The 17,347-nt window shown below is 41.9% G+C and overlaps 1 protein-coding gene across 1 annotated transcript in view; it reads left to right on the forward strand.

Moving 5' to 3' along the window:
• The first annotated feature begins 1,832 nt into the window (after positions 1–1,832).
• LOC124777344 (serpin B4-like) overlaps positions 1,833–17,347 on the forward strand; it is a 78,212-nt gene continuing 62,697 nt past the window's right edge. Inside the window, exons 1-2 of the mRNA XM_047252708.1 lie at positions 1,833–1,897; positions 15,340–15,429. Coding sequence (XP_047108664.1) covers positions 15,352–15,429 — 78 coding nt within the window. The 5' untranslated portion in view covers positions 1,833–1,897; positions 15,340–15,351. The remainder of the gene's footprint in view (positions 1,898–15,339; positions 15,430–17,347) is intronic.

Below are 17,347 nucleotides of genomic sequence, written 5' to 3' on the forward strand. Positions count from 1 at the left end.
AAATGGAAATTTGTGTTAGTTGCCAATAGCTTCTATTTCAAAATGTTTTAAAAAATACTTCTTCTTAATTTGATTTAAATTTCTGAATTTTTGTATGCAGCAAAGTAACTGTTTAATACATCGACTGTTAAATACGCTACTAAGTACGTGAAATGTATTCGTAAATTGCGAACACAATTATGCATCAGCTGTACCATTTACTAGGAACACATGAAAATTTATGCTTGACCAGGACCCGGTCCCGGATTTCCCGTTTATCGTGAGCGGTCGCTTTAACCACTTCGGCTATCCGAGCATGCCTCAAAGACCGATTCAGACAACCACACGTACTAGTATCTCGCACATAATGTGGTCCCCTCAAAGAAAGACCCAGTGTCCTGCTCGTCAGTTTGCCTTTGCTTTGGCATGAAATAACGTTATTGCGGTGACTGTATTTTCCACTGCCATGTAGCTCGATGCAAATATCCTGCGGACATGCTTGCACGCAACGAGAATAGGGACATACGGAAGTCTGAGTCGGTACTGGATGCGTGGTATGGCGACAGCCCACGATTAGCTGCAAATCCCGGTTCGAGTACTGGTCCAGCACAAATTTTCGTGTTTCTAGTAAACTGTACAGCTAATGTACAATCGTATTTGCAAATTGCGAATACAGTTCACGTATGCCTGTCTGAAGTACATTTGCACCGAACTACACATACTGTGAAATGCAGACTCCGCAATAACTGAAATACATTACTGACAAAAGTTTCTGGATTGCAGGACTTCAAAATTTGAATGGAAAATTTGTTCCTAGGTACACAACCAGGTTGTACCTTGGAACAGGATTTCACATTTGGGAAAACCTTACTTTTCCGGAGTAATTTTTGTAACTTCCATAATCGACAGCAGCACACATACAGTGAATCCTATCACTTAAAACTGTAAAAGGAAATATATTCAACTTCTATTACAGGACTAGCTAGAGGCGAATGTCTTGTAAATGTTCCAAGGTAAATGGCTCCGCCATACTGCAGAGATGAGTCAAAAGAAAGCGGTGCGTTTTGTCATGGATTTCTTGTAGTCGGCACGACAGTTTAAAAACTGGGGTTAATAAATTCCAACAGAAGAATTACAAGCAAATCGAAGTGCATCGCCAAAAGCCTTCCCCCTTAAAATGTCCGAAATCCCACGCTTCATCACGAATCAGGATACACATTATTTCCTCTAAGGTATACTCGCGTAATGATCGCAAGAGTAAAATTAAAGAAATTAGTGCCTACGGTATTTCTTCCCGCACATCGTCTGCCATAAACTGTACCCTGGATTACGGACTATTATGTAGATTTAAGTCTTATTCATGCGCTACACGCGATATATACACGCAGCACAGGCGTTCACTTCAATTCGACGATGTACTCCACAGTAGCGGGGAAAAAAAGAAAGAATTAAAATGAAGAAAAAGAAGCAAAGGAATGTAATTGTTCTTTTCCTTTGCTTAATGTTAGAGGATAAGGGACGACTAAACAGTATAATCAACGGAATGAAAATCTACACAAGTTGTGGAGTAACGGTCAATTCTCCCTGTGTGCAACTGAGCAGTTTTCTCTTTTTTATCTCTTGTGCTTTTTCTTTGGAAACGGACATATAGAAGGAGCAAGTGCGATATGTGGCCCGCCCAGTATGAAGCAATAGCAGAAAAACCCGTGGGCTCTCAAATCTTCGTTGTGTTGTGCTACCGCTCAGAATCAGTGAGCTTAAGAAAACTGCACGTCGAATTTGGGGCGGATGACGTCAGTAGCTCCTGCGAAGGACGGAAACGCTCTGTCAGGGCCTTGAAATAGCTCCCCACTGCCAGTACTACTCTTCAGTCGGCTGGCATCGGGCAGGCGCTGCAAGTTGTTTTGCTCTCCTCTGAGTAAGTGTGTAGACTATTCGTACTCGAGGACTACTAGTCTGAGAAACAGCCTATCATTACTTAATGTACCTCATACTTAGTGTATTTTATTAGGAAACAAAAGAACCAAGTTTTGAGCGAACTGTACAATAATCTACTGCATTCAAAATATGCAATGTATCAGTTTCAGATGTAATCCAAACGTGCGACCTAAAATCCATGACGTACTGTTTTATGCAGCTCGATCACGCTGTGTAGAGCGGATGGGCAAAAATGCGGAAATACAAAAAAACACATTGCCATACCTAATACGGTGTAGGAAAATCGTTGGTATAGAAGAAAGCTTCCATTCATCTCGCAGTGGATAAATACACGTTCTGTGTGGTTTTCAAGGGAAACTTACACCATTATTCCAGCACAATAGCGACAAGTTCGTGTAACAATGATGGAGGACGAGAGCGATCACGGATCACTCTGTACAAAGAAGACCACTAAGGCTCAATAATATCGAAATCTTGTGACTGTGGTAGGCAGGGTATACGTATACGATAATTCATCCTCGTGCTCACAAGTGGCAAGTGCCCCCCCCCCCCATGCGGTATTATATCTCTTAAAAAAATAATGTAACTATTTATTTAGAGGAAACACTCTCCTAGTAAATTTGTTTGTCCTTTGATTTATCATGATCTGTTACTGATTTTTAGTGAAGTTAGTTTTTACGTTTAGCTTTCAAAAAAAAAAAAAAATACAAAAGAGATATAATAAGCAAAATAATGAATTTCGTAGGTTGCCAATTACATATTATATCTGGTTTTATCCAGCGCCAGGCTCCCTACAAATTGCTGTAAATGCAATAGCGTAGTATTACTCAGCGCCAGTTCACTGATCTGAAATTATTACTATCACAGAAAATAGACGAGTTTTAATAAAATTATTTCACTGGATTCCTTCAATTAATCTCACTGAATATTTTTACATAATTTCTTCCGCTCCGGCTATCAGACATTGTGCTGTGAAAAAATATTTTCAAATGTACCGTGTAATGGTTCAAATGGCTCTGAGCACTATGGGACTCAACTGCTGAGGTCATTAGTCCCCTAGAACTTAGAACTAGTTAAACCTAACTAACCTAAGGACATCACAAACATCCATGCCCGAGACAGGATTCGAACCTGCGACCGGAGCGGTCTCGCGGTTCCAGACTGCAGCGCCTTTAACCGCACGGCCACTTCGGCCGGCACCGTGTAATGGCGGCTAATTGTTAACAGTCAGAGATCACTGTTACTCGCTCCGCAGCAGCTGGAAACATGCTAAATAATTTTCATTAAATATTCTTTTCATAAGATAAATGTGGCGTAGGTTCTTGAAATAACACACGGAGATCACTTTATACTAATATATTCTTACTAGGATACAGTTTACACCATTAAATACTTGCAATTACGTTAAGACAGAAACAAATGCTAGCGCAGTAGAATAGCTTGCGTACTTATTCCAGCTAACACCAGAAAGAACAGAACAAAACAGACTAGACAGAAGAATGAGCATTGCATTGTGTTTTATACTCTTACAAAGATAATAATACTTCTTTTAATTACTTACACATTATATTCTCATACAATAAAAATGTCTTTTCTGCATCTATCGATCTATATTGTATATTTTTACAGTTAGTGTTATAACCTTTCGTAGATAAATCGAAGTTTGCAGTTCATTTTGAGTCGCATACAGTCATTTTTATTTGTGTTTCACCTCGATAATGGTGAATATTGCAAAAGGGACACTATAGCGGCATGTGGACACCAACAATACTCCCACATTCGGATTCACTTACTCCGACATAACGCACTCACAATTACACGGAACACTGTTCTGACACGCTTAACGCTTGTAACGTGTTAAGGACTTCGCACAGGTACCGTTCGTACTCAAATACAACAGCGCCACTGGCAGGCTTAACTAGCATCTGAATTTACATTCAGGCATGCGTTTCTCGGGGTCTTTGCTTATTTTTCTCCAACGCCCATGTATGCCTGGTAGTATAGCAACGCGCATTTGAACCGTTAGACGTGATGTATATCCAAAGTGTCTACTCTCTTTATTCTCTTCATTTAGTACTGTGGATGCAATAATAGCTTTTATTATGTATTGTTTCCTGTTCCTTTCATTATTTCTTTTGTAGATAAGTAAACAACGTTCTATAGTTACATGCATACAAAGTCCATATTTATTGTTATGCATTCTATACGAAAGTAATTACAAAGAATTTGAAAAACAGAGTTCTTTTAAAATAGTCAACAATCTGTAGTTTTACAGACTTTGTTGCACATGCTTATTATTTCTGAATGCCTCGTTTGTTTTCTTCTGAATGTATAAATATATAACTTTGCTAACGTGTGTATTTTGAGAACCCCTCAGCCTTCGTTACAGCCGCGGAAACTCCGAGCGAGAATATGAAAATATGGATAAACCGCTTATTATGGTTCAAGTGGCTATGAGCACTATGGGACTCAACTGCTGAGGTCATAAGTCCCCTAGAACTTAGAACTACTTAAACCTAACTGACCTACTGGCATGGCATGTACAGGTACAGCTGCCCATGCAGCTTCAACACAATACCACATTTCATCAAGAGTAGTGATTGGCGTATTGTGACGAGCCAGTTGGTCGGTCACCATTGACCGAGGTAGGATTCGAATCTGCGACCGTAGCAGTCGCGTGGTTCCAGACTGTAGCGCCTAGAACCGCTCGGCCACTCCTGCCGGCGCTTATTGTGGTGGTCTGTACAAAAAATCGGTTAGGCTGTCATGGCAGTAATCTCACGATGTTGGACAGCGATAGCTCTTATATTTCTGATATTCATGACTGATGCCACTTTGCTGTCAACAAAAGTTCATCACGAACATAGCTGTCACTCGCGCAAAGTTAGTCTTTCGCTGTTGTGACGATAGTTTCATCATTTGAGAAAACAAAGAGTGAAAGATAGTGTAAAGTGTATCTTAACGTGAACCAGCCGTTTGAAGATGAAACTTTCGGTTCGAAACCAGTAACAGCGCTATTTTAATTAGCACTGTAAAAAATGACTGGTTGCTGTTGTCTTCTCATTAAGAGTCAAAACTCCTTCGTTCTCGAAAACTTACGTTAGAAAGCCGCGTGACAGTGTTGGTCACATGTTGGTCAAAACTGCATGACGCGTAAAATTTCGAAGTAGTGGGACAGTCCGGCTCTTACGCAATCCACAAACAAACATTTATCAATAGCGAGCACAGCCGCACGGTCTACTGCAAACTACTTCGCAATCCCGCCGGACACCTACTGACCAAGACTTTCACGAAGTCGCCTATTTATAACCACATGGACCATTGCCAAGTGAATTATGTTCACACGTCTTACAGATACACGACAAAATGAGCATCATTTAAATTACATAATATTTCTCAATATGGCACGTACTAGGAGGAGCGCCTACCCACGCTGGCCACTTTCTGACCTTACAAATCATCATTAAATAAAGATTACGCCGAAGTACAATGAAAATGTGAAATATATCTTAGTGCACAACTGTTTTAAATAAGCATTAAAAGTACACATTATTTCACAAATAAGTGTTATATATCAGATCAGAGTATACTTACCTGTTCTTTTGCGCGGTGCTATTTATTCAAATCCAAACTAGGGCCCGTTTAATAAAGGCGTTTATCAGCAAAATTAACAAAGGCTTAATTTAACAAGGAAATAGCTTACACATTTAAAAACTGCACACTTCGGAAAAAGGAAATGGTATAAGACATCACATGCTGACTTCATGTGGAGTATCTTTAGTTTTGGTCAATTTAAATTAATATTTTTAAAGTCCCGACACTCTAAATCCATCTCAGTGGCAGTCAGTCGGTGTTAGTATGTGTTCAATGTACAGTTCAGTGGCCGTATGGTGTATTGTTTATGACTGTGGTGCCTGTTTTTATTTTTGGGTCATCAGTTCTCTCAGTAGTTTTAATGCTGTCCACTACAACTTCATCTGCTGTGGCAACCATGCCGTCCCAGAGTGGCGCTTGAACCTTACGTCCTCAACTATTTGTTGGATACATTCCAATTTTTGTCTTCCCTACAGTTTCGTCTTCTATAGCTCCGGGTAGTAACACTGAAGTTATTCCACAATGTCTTAACATGTATCCCATCATCCTCTCCCTTGTTCATGTTAGTGCTTGTGACAAGTTCCTTTTCTCGACAAATCTGTGCAGAACTTCCTCATTCTTTATCTTATCAGTCCACGTATTTCTATCGTCATTCTATAATACCATAGCTAGAATGCTTAAATTCTCTTCTTTTCCGGTTTTCCCAGTCACTACCATACAATCCTGTGTTTCAGGCGTATATCCTCAGAAGTTACTTCATCAACTGTGCGGCTGGTCCCGGCGGAGGTTCGAGTCCTCCCTCAGGCATGGGCGTGTGTGTGTGTGTGTTTGTCCTTAGGATAATTTAGGTTAAGTAGTATGTAAGCTTAGGGACTGATGACTTTAGCAGTTAATTCCCATAAGATTTCACACACATTTGAACACACTTCATCAAAGTAAGATCAGTGTTTGATACCACTAATAGACTCTTTTGGCGATGAGTGCCCTCTATGCTTGCTACTTATATTCTCCTTGCTTCCTCTGCCGTATGTTATTTCGCTTTCAACGCACCGGAATTCTTTGACTTCATCTATTCACGGTCCAAGGTTGTTATGTTAAATTTTTCGCTAATACATGTTTACTACTCCTGATAACTTTTTCTTTCTTCAGTTTACTCTCAATTCATATTCTGCGATCAGTAACTTGTTCAATTCATTTAATATGACCTGCAATTCTTCCTCGCAATGCCATGAGCAAATCTTGTCATTGGTCTTTTAGCAGTAGTGTATTTTAAGGTATTTTCTTCGTCATTGCCCCCAGAAACGGATGTCGATTGAGAAACAGTACTGTGCCATGCAATATTTCACTGAACTCTTTGCTTGAAGAAGCGCAATTTGATGTCTTCAGCTATTACGATTGCACACTGCTCCGCAAAATTTAAGGACGAACAAGATGAAGTAGCATAAAATATTACGCTACTGGCCATTGAAATTGCTACACCAAGAAGAAATGCAGATGATAAACGAGTATTCATTGGACATATATATTATACTAGAACTGACATGTGCTTACATTTTCACGCAATTTGGGTGCATAGATCCTGAGAAATCAGTACCCAGAACAACCACCTCTGGCCGTAATAACGGCCTTGATACGCCTGGGCATTGAGTCAAACAGAGCTTGGATGGCGTGTACAGGTACAGCTGCCCATGCAGCTTCAACACGATACCACAGTTCATCAAGAGTAGTGACTGGCGTATTGTGACGAACCAGTTGGTCGGTCACCATTGACCAGACGTTTTCAATTGGTGAGAGATCTGGAGAATGTGCTGGCCAGGGCAGCAGTCGAACATTTTCTGTATCCACAAAGGCCCGTACAGGACCTGCAACATGCTGTCGTGCATTATCCTGCTGAAATGTAGGGTTTCGCAGGGATCGAATGAAGGGTAGAGCCACAGGTCGTAATGCATCTGAAATGTAACATCCACTGTTCAAAGTGCCGCCAGTGCGAACAAGAGGTGAACGAGACGTGTAACCAATGGCACCCCATACCATCACGCCGGGTGATACGCCAGTATGGCGATGACGAATACACGCTTCCAATGTGCGATCACCGCGATGTCGCCAAACACGGCTGCGACCATCATGATGCTGTAAACAGAACCTGGATTCATCCGAAAAAATGACGTTTTGCTATTCGTGCACCCAGGTTTGTCGTTGAGTACACCATCGCAGGCGCTCCAGTCGGTGATGCAGCGAACAGGGGTAACCGCAACCATGGTTTCTGAGCTGATAGTCCATGCTGCTACAAACGTCGTCGAACTGTTCGTGCAGATGGTTGTTGTCTTGCAAGCGTCCCCATCTGTTGACTCAGGGATCGAGAAGTGGCTGCACCATCCGTTACAGCCATGCGGATAAGATGCCTGTCATCTCGACTGCTAGTGATACGAGGCCGTTGGGATCCAGCACGGCGTTCCGTATTACCCTCCTGAACCCGCCGATTCCATATTCTGCTAACAGTCATTGGATCTCGACCAACGCGAGCAGCAATGTCGCGATACGATAAACCGCAATGGCGATAGACTACGATCCGACCTTTATCAAAGTCAGAAACGTGGTGGTACGCATTTCTCCTCCTTAGACGAGGCATCACAACAACGTTTGACCAGGCAACGCCGGTCAACTACTGTTTGTGTATGAGAAATCGGTTGGAAACTTTCCTCATGTCAGCACGTTGTAGGTGTCGCCACCGGCGCCAACCTTGTGTGAATGCTCTGAAAAGCTAATCATTTGCATATCACAGCATCTTCTTCCTGTGGGTTAAATTTCGTGGCTGTAGCACGTCATGTTCGTGGTGCAGCAATTTTAATGGCCAGTAGTGTAAGTATTCGGTGGCAATGAGTGAAAGTATGGTTACATGGTGCCAGAGGGCTCCCAGTCGTGCACAGAAAGTTGGACGCCACATGTTGTGAGGTCAGCTTCACCGTAGCGCCAAATGGAACTGGCCTGGCAGCACGGGACAGTTGTGTCAATCAACGAGCAGTTACGGTGTACTGTCGTGGGATTCTTCACTACAACATGGCCTAGTTAAAACATTTGGATGTCTTCACGCGGTAAACTGGAAGAAGAACGAAATGTGTAGAGCGTAGGGTAGGTGATCCACCACAGTCAACTACAGCAGCAGATAACAGCTACGTAGTGCAATAGAGGAGAAGGGACCCACGTCAAACAGCAAGTGCAGTTGCACCTACATTTAACAGTACTGGAAGGTATGCAATCTACATCTACATCTACATGATTACTCTGAAATTCACATTTAAGTGCTTGGCAGAGGGTTCATCGAACCACAATCATACTATCTCTCTACCATTCCACTCCCGAACAGCGCGTGGGAAAAACGAAAACCTAAACCTTTCTTGTCGGGCTCTGATTTCTCTTATTTTATTTTGATGAACTTTTGTACCTATGTAGGTTGGGCTCAACAAAATATTTTCGAATTCGGAAGAGAAAGTTGGTGACTGAAATTTCGTAAATAGATCTTTGCTTTAATGACTTCCATCCCAACTCGCGTATCATATCTGCCACACTCTCTCCCCTATTACGTGATAATACAAAACGAGCTGCCCTTTTTTGCACCCTTTCGATGTCCTCCGTCAATTCCACCTGGTAAGGATCCCACACCGTGCAGCAATATTCTAACAGAGGACGAACGAGTGTAGTGTAAGCTGTCTCTTTAGTGGACTTGTTGCATCTTCTAAGTGTCCTGCCAATGAAACGCAACCTTTGGCTCGCCTTCCCCACAATATTATCTATGTGGTCTTTCCAACTGAAGTTGTTCGTAATTTTAACTCCCAGGTACTTAATTGAATTGACAGCCTTGAGAATTGTACTATTTATCGAGTAATCGAATTCCAGTGGATTTCTTTTGGAACTCATGCGGATCACCTCACACTTTTCGTTATTTAGCGTCAACTGCCACCTGCCACACCATACAGCAATCTTTTCTAAATCGCTTTGCAACTGATACTGGTCTTCGGAAGACCTTACTAGACGGTAAATTACAGCATCATCTGCGAACAACCTAAGAGAACTGCTCAGATTGTCACTCAGGTCATTTACCTAGATCAGGAACAGCAGAGGTCCCAGGACGCTTCCTTGGGGAACTCCTGATATCACTTCAGTTTTACTCGATGATTTGCCGTCTATTACTACGAACTGTGACCTTCATGAGAGGAAATCACGAATCCAGTCGCACAACTGAGACGATACCCCATAGGTCCGCAGCTTGATTAGAAGTCGCTTGTGAGGAACGGTGTCAAAAGCTTTCCGGAAATCTAGAAATACGGGATCAACTTGAGATCCACATCTGTACGGCGTTTGCATGGGCATGGTCTCTTTGTACGACCAGTACGTTGTGGTCCGTTGCCACTCGCACATCGGCCATACCTTTTGCGACGGTGCCAAGAGCGTAGGGAGTGGACCAATGAGGAGTGGGATCACGTGGTCTTCTCGGATGAAAGCAGATTCAGTATGACAAGTTACCCTGTGTAGCAGCCCTTTTTCTGTTTTCGCTTTTTCGTTAATAGGTGAAAGTTTGATTTTATTGTTTACACATTGACTGTCATTGAAGGGTTTTACTTTTATTTAATATTGTCCCGGCTAAGTATCAGTTTGATTATTTTTAAAACCCAATGTTAAACGTGGGTCACTACACGTATAGTCTTCCCAACTGCGAGAGAAAAAATCTTTAGTAGCTTTACTACCAATGTTTACAGACGACGACACTTTAACCTTTCGTTCAGTTGTTTTAGTTACGAATCGCTAATTTGTTCTTGGCATAGATCACGTAATCTTAACGTTTATTAATCTAAGTTAAATTAATGTTCAAGACTTGTATTATGTTTCAAATTAACAACGTCAGTTTATTGACAAGAATTATTAATAAATAGGTGCACTCATACGATCTCATTCAAAGAAGTTCTTGAATTAGATGTCTAAGTAGAATTGCCGCTAGCATCAGAGATGTTAGATAATATCCTGTCACTTTCGGTAAATAAGTTATTTCTATTTAATATCCGCAAACTATCATTAACTATGATCACTAGTCGCGTGAACTTTAAGTTTCCCACTATCACAATTCAAAGTCCGAATCCGGTTAAAATTCTCATTTCAGTAAAGCGTTTAAATATTCACACGAATTGACATTAAAGCCAAAGAGATTACTATTCACCTTCCGTTTATCTAATCTGATAAATGTCGATATTGAAGTCTTGAATTGACATTCCTCAAAAACAATCTCGTCACGATCTATTGTTGATCCCCGTTTAATAAAGTCCCAATTGTTGTTCTCTCAAGCTGTACGTCCTAAATAACTTCCGAACTAGAACAGGTTAGAGATTAGAGTATCGTAATTACAACGTATGGCTATTTATACTTTAATAAACACTATCTTTGGTGTCCCAAATCTACGTTCTATGATTATGATATTGATTTTCTTACGTATCGGAATAACTAATATTTTAATATTTTCTACTGTTTTTCCCCCTTCCCATGTTTCTAAAATTTATAATTAAATTTTCCTTTTCTTTTCTTTTGCTTTCTATACTAGATATTTCCCTCTATTTGTTTTTTTATTTATTTTTCGTAATTACTACTTGTGGAGGGACTTGGGTCATTTTGTGAATTGATATTTTAAGGACATGGGAGCTAATTTGCGAGCTATTTTTGATTTTTCAACATCGAGAGGCGCTGTAGGTGTTACATCTGGACGTACTCTCGTCTGCCGAGTGGTGGGATCACATAACGCACCCAGGAACAGAGCCGTTTTGGTGGTCCCTGTGTTATGGTGTGTGGGGACTTAATGTGTAAAAGGCGTACTGACTACCAAATCTTTGAACATGGTACACTTCCCAGTCTGCATTATTGAGACGCTCTACTCCTTCCCCATGTGCGCTTTTTCAAGGGTGTACACGGCGCAGCATTCATTTTTAATTTTTTTTATTTTTTATTTTTTTTTGCTTGCTAATACGCGACTGTGTCGAACAGAGCAGGTTGAAGGAGGTCTTGGAGCGAGAGGATATTCGGCGAATGGACGTGCTTGCCCGTTTCCTAAACTTAAATCCAATCGAGCATGTGTGGGATCCTTTTCCTGCAGCACGTCCACACGCAAGTAACGATCATCTATCAGTTAGGAACTGCGCTCGTGGAGGAAAGGGGCCCCATACCACAAGAATTCCTTACAAACATTTGGGCGGAGTGGGAGCACGCTGTAGAGCATGGATTGGTATCCATGATGACCACACACCTTATTAAGAGCTATGTCCCGCCTTTTGTGATGTTAACTGGACCACTTTGAATCACGATGACTTGAGTGTAATTAGCCTTTGAATAAAACTGTCATCTGTGTTACCGTCTCCTCGCGTTTGTCTTACAATTACCTTCCGTACTATAGAGTAGCAGTGCTTTCTACACACGGTGCAAGTTTCATCGAACTATGTTGTTTGGCATTGACACATCAGTGTATATCGTCTGCAGTAGGAGGAATATCCGCGGTATGCCACCTGTCCGTAACTGCCACGGTCGTTAGCATCCCTCCTGTTATCTAGCGAGTGACCACTCTTTCCTAGCTCCCTGCCAGCGCTGAACTGCACAAAGCCTATACCGGAAAAAGTGCAACCTGTGTCTGCTAGTCTCTTCGTTGTTTCAAGGCAGTAGTCCACCAGTATTGTAAATTCACAGCACTTCCCTCGTTCTCTTCCATTCTCATTATTCCTTCTTGATATTTGTACAGTATATTCATTATCTGTCCTCCACTACAGCTTATACGTATTTTTCTAAGATTTTCAAACAGTTAACACTTTTTCTACTTCAACAAAACTGATGGAGATGACTTGACTTTTCTTAGGTCTTGCTTCCATTACCAACTGACTTTTCCTTTGCTAAAGGACAATCGATCGGCATGTGACAGATCGCCTGTTTTGTTTTACGTTCTTCGGTGTATTACTCTTGTCAGCAACTTGTATGTATGAGGTGTTAAGCTAATTGCTCAATGTTTCTCTCTCACCTGCTCTTGCTATTTTTGGGATTGTGTGGGTGATATCCTTTCGAAAGTCCGACGGTACGCCCCCATCGCATAGATCCTACACACTAGCTCAAATAATCGTGTGGTTGCCTCGATGATTTTAGAAATTCTGAAGAAATGTTATCTATTTCTTGTGTCTTGTTTGCTCGCAAGATTTCCAGAGTTCTAATACTCAAACCCGTATATCTTACAAAACGACATTCACCTGTGCTTCCACAGTGCAAGATGACAGTTCTTCCCCCTCATAGTGAGCCTCATCTATCCACTCCTTCGCCTGCATCAAATGTTGGAATATCACCTGATTAGATTAGATTAGTACTTGTTCCATAGATCATGAATACGACACTTCGTAATGATGTGAAACGTGTCAGGTTAATAAAAGGTGTCAATATAAGATATTTCATTAAACAAAATATTACATGACACTTAAATTTTTTTTTCTCTTTAATGCTGACACTCCTTTTTCAGATTATTCCTGCAATCATTTCACATTATCTCCCCTATCTTATTACGACTTCAACCCTAAGCCTTACTTTCCCTGAACAGTCGTGTAATTCCTTCTTTCGTCAAGCAGTTGAATGATTCCTTCTCTTAACCATGGTTTTCTCGCAGTTACCTTCCTCGAGAGATTATTCTCACTGTTTTCGACCCTCTGCTGTTTTATGATATTCTTGCGTAGATTGTGGGCAGCGTTCAACTCCCTGTCGAGTTAAACACATATATGCCTTCCGTGGTTTTCCTAAATCTCTCAAGACGAATGCTACCTTGGTCCCTTTCAGTAACGACGTGGTCGATTTTCGTCCCCATCCATTTACGCTCTGAACTTATACCTCGGGTATGACGACTCGTTGTCTGTGAACCGGTACATCCTTATCTTCTTTCCAGTTTTTTGTTCAATATCATGAAATAAAAACCGTTGATTAGTTTTGTAAGCACTTCAAATGTTAGTTCTCTGACATGACTTTAAAACTTGTTTGTTTGAATCCATCGTTCGTTCATGCACTGAAGAGACGTAGAAATGTGTGTTTCAACCCGAAATGTTTTTTTTTTTAATGTGAAATGTTGGAGGTGATGATAGCCTGAAAGCCTGTTTAAATCAACGGGAAGACCTTGAAGTGGCGTTCTACTAACTGGATGCAAGCTCTTCATTGTTCTATACTTAAATTTCTTTACACCTTTTCCCGATAAAGAAAGTAGCTACAAACTGATTTTATTGATGTAAGCATCACGCGTGGTTAGTTAGGCTGGGTTCAGTGGAGACTTCCGTATCAAGAGCTTGCTTATAAGAGGAATACGGAATAATCAAGGTGGTCAGCCACTTGCAAAACAAGGACATTTTGAAGTAGTTAGGCCACTAGCGTAGCATTCTAACAAGTTCATATCGTCATTGGTTAGCGTCAGGCTGTCAACGAGTACAAATGTACACGACAAACAGAGCACCTTCGCTCGAACCAACTAAATGCTAGTGATAAACGATAACCAATAGCTTTGTCACATGCACGCCACAAAAGTCTCTGAAGTTCACTACTACCAATAATCCATGTTCGACGGTGACTTTAATCAAGGGCGTCCATACCCGATGGGAAGGGGGATTGGGGTGGCGGCCCCACATATCTCTCAGGAAAAGGGCAAAATGTAATTTTCTTTCAAGAAAATGATTTTAAAGAATGTATTACGTAGGTTTTAACAGGATCGGAATGAAGCTTTTTTATGGGTCTACTGGTGCGTTCTGGATATGCACTGCCCCTTACATTTTATTACTGTTCACTGCACATTCCATTACGTCATAATTTTAAGAAGATGGTTCATCTCATTGGTCACGTAAGGAAGAAGGAGAGGTAACTTTATTTTAATAGGTTACTGCAGTGGAGGGAGGGTGTAACCTCAGTGGTCTGTTGGGTCTTGTATTAAGTGCCATGATGGGTGGTCACCGGCAAATGAAAAGTTGGCTCCTGTTTACCAAGAACACGAGCGGTATATTCGTCTAGGGCAACACAACAAATCTGCAGTGGTAGACTATCAGCAAGATTGCAGAAAAGAAATAAAATTCAACGAAGCCTACGTGTTGGCCAAGCAGCCGGTTATGACGAAACGCAAAATCAGAGAGACCATCGAAATACTTAAACACCCTAAGAACATGAATAGAGAGGATGGACTCAGGCTTGCCCCAACTTGGCTGCCAGCAATCAGAGCCCAACAGACCGCACTGTCAAGCCGAGGTGCGAGCACTACCGGCGAGTAACTGCCGCTGTGGGACCGGCTTCCTTCTTACTAAGTGACCAAAGAAATGAACTACTTTTTAAACATTATGACGAAATAGCACGCGCAGTAAACAGTAATAACAAAAAATAAGGGACACTGCATAGCTAGGACGCACCAGTAGACCCAGACGGTGGCCGAAACGTTGTTTTCTCCAGCAATAGTTTTACCCAATATGACGTGGCACCACACCCAGAAAACTTTTATGTTGATTAAAATAAATATTTAGGATGATTTTCGTTAGATATATCGACGCATAAAAATCACCTTCTGTAAAGCAGAAATAATTTGCAACGAATGTTTAGTCTCATCATACAAGGCTGACACGAAAAGGAAAATTGTTATGAGTCTTACTTATTACAGAAAGGTGGGCGTGTACATACAATGTGGTACCATCACCATACATCACGAGGAACAAATAACTTTAAAATTTACCAGTAAGGCAACCGAAGACACTATCTTCAGCCATTCTGGAACCCTCTTTCCAAAACTGCTCTGATTTGTCCTAGGTTTTCGAGAAAATGGCTGATGCAGCCGTCAGTGATGCACTGCAGACGGTGTCTGAAGCAAACGGCCTCTTCACATCGGACATCTACAGGGTAAGATTCCACGCATCATCTCGCACGCTTCTCTACACGGAATGGACAGCCAAATGGGCTAGGGCTGCTGCATAGTCTCTGTATCCCTTATGAAATCATGACACGCCACATGCGCCTGTAACAAATTAACAATGTCGCTAATTTCAGGTTTAAACTTAAAGAAGGCCACAAGGTGTGAGTCGCAAGTGTTCAGAAGCCTGTCGGACATGTAAATGGATCTGTTGCCCAAATTTATAAGTAAATTAAGATTAGTAATGCGAACATTTCTAGGTAAGGCTTTCCCGTGACTGTTATTGACTAAGAATGTTGATCCGTAGACTGCGTGGGCGATACAAACGTACCGGGAAACATACGGGAGAGGAAGACAGGATTCTGACTGTAACAAAAGTGAAAGTGACCTTGGAGAGATAAAGAGCGAGGCGAATGATGATGAAGGGACCAAGAAAGGGCTTTGCTGGTGTCGAGTCCAGTGAGCCGAAACATTCAGACCACTTGGTTAACAGCCATCTTTGGAATGAAAAACAGCACAGCAGTTCTGCTTTCCATGGCTTTGGAAAGGTCTTCGTAGCTTACTAGAGGTATGTGCCACTAGGTTAGGCACAGGTCATGTGATTACCATAGTTTGCGGGAGGTCGCGTTCGATAGCAATCAGGATGTGTTCCAATGGGTTCAAATCAGTCGAATTTGGTGGCCAAGACATCACGTGAGTACACTATCGTCCTCTTCAAACCACGGTGGCATGATTCTGGCGCTGTTACATGGACATTGATCCTGCTGGAAGATGTATTCGCCGTTGGAGGAGACATCAAGCATGAAGGGATGCTACTGATCCATTGTAACGTTCCCGTGGACCACAGCTGCCATGGTGCCTTCGATTACAAACACAGGTCACTTTACAGCCCAGGTGAATGTTCCCCACAGCATAATGCTGCCCCAAAGACCCCGTGTCCGCGACGTGGTGGATATTGCCAGCAGCCGTTGCCTGGAAGACGACATATCCAGACACGACCACCGCCCTAGCGTAAAAGGGAACTTGATCTTCGGACCGGGCCACACGTTCCCATTTATGCACGGTCCACCCTCGGTGACCACTGCCATCGTAATTGATGATGTATTTGGGCTGAGATTGGAACATGAAGGGTTCATCTTTTGCTGAGCCTCAAGTTCCATAATGTGCTACATTTCACGTTCAAGAAATCAGCCACACTGGAGAATCGTTCAGACATACCGTCATTTTTCCAACGGACAGAATCCCATAGGGACGACGTAGTAATAGGCTTCTCTGGCGTAGAGAAGCAACTGAAAGATTTGAAAACAAATAAATCACGAGGTCCGGTTGGAACCCCGCTTCGATTTTACAGGAAGTGCTCTACGGCATCGGCCCGTTACATAGCTTGCATTTATCGTGAATCTCTCGCCCAGCACAAAGTCCCAAGTGACTGGAAAAAAGAGCAGGTGACTACAATATATAAGAAGTGTAAAAGAACAGACCCGCAAAATTACAGAACAATGTCCCTAACTTCGGTTTGCTGCAGAATCCTTGAACATATTCTCAGGTGGAATATAATAAACTTTATTGAGACTGAGGAACTTGTCGGCCAATCAGCATGCTATTCGAAGGCGTCGATCGTCTGAAACTCAGTTTGCTCTTTTCTCTCATGACATACTGCGAACTCCCGCAGGCTGGTGGAACAGCGTGAAGAAGTCCTCATCGAGTGGCTCAACCTGTATGCGACGTACCTGCACAGCCTTGTGGACTCATTTCCGAACCGAATCCAGGCGGTTATAGGTCCATGGGTGGAATTGAGGTAGTAAATTAAGCCTGTAATGATTTCTCTAGCAATGGTTGATTTGCATATTACGGGTCATTCGTAACATTGATTTGACTTTTTTTAGCATACAATATCTACCATTAATC

This window comes from Schistocerca piceifrons, chromosome 2 (genome assembly GCF_021461385.2).
Source record: "Schistocerca piceifrons isolate TAMUIC-IGC-003096 chromosome 2, iqSchPice1.1, whole genome shotgun sequence".
Lineage (NCBI taxonomy): Eukaryota > Metazoa > Arthropoda > Insecta > Orthoptera > Acrididae > Schistocerca > Schistocerca piceifrons.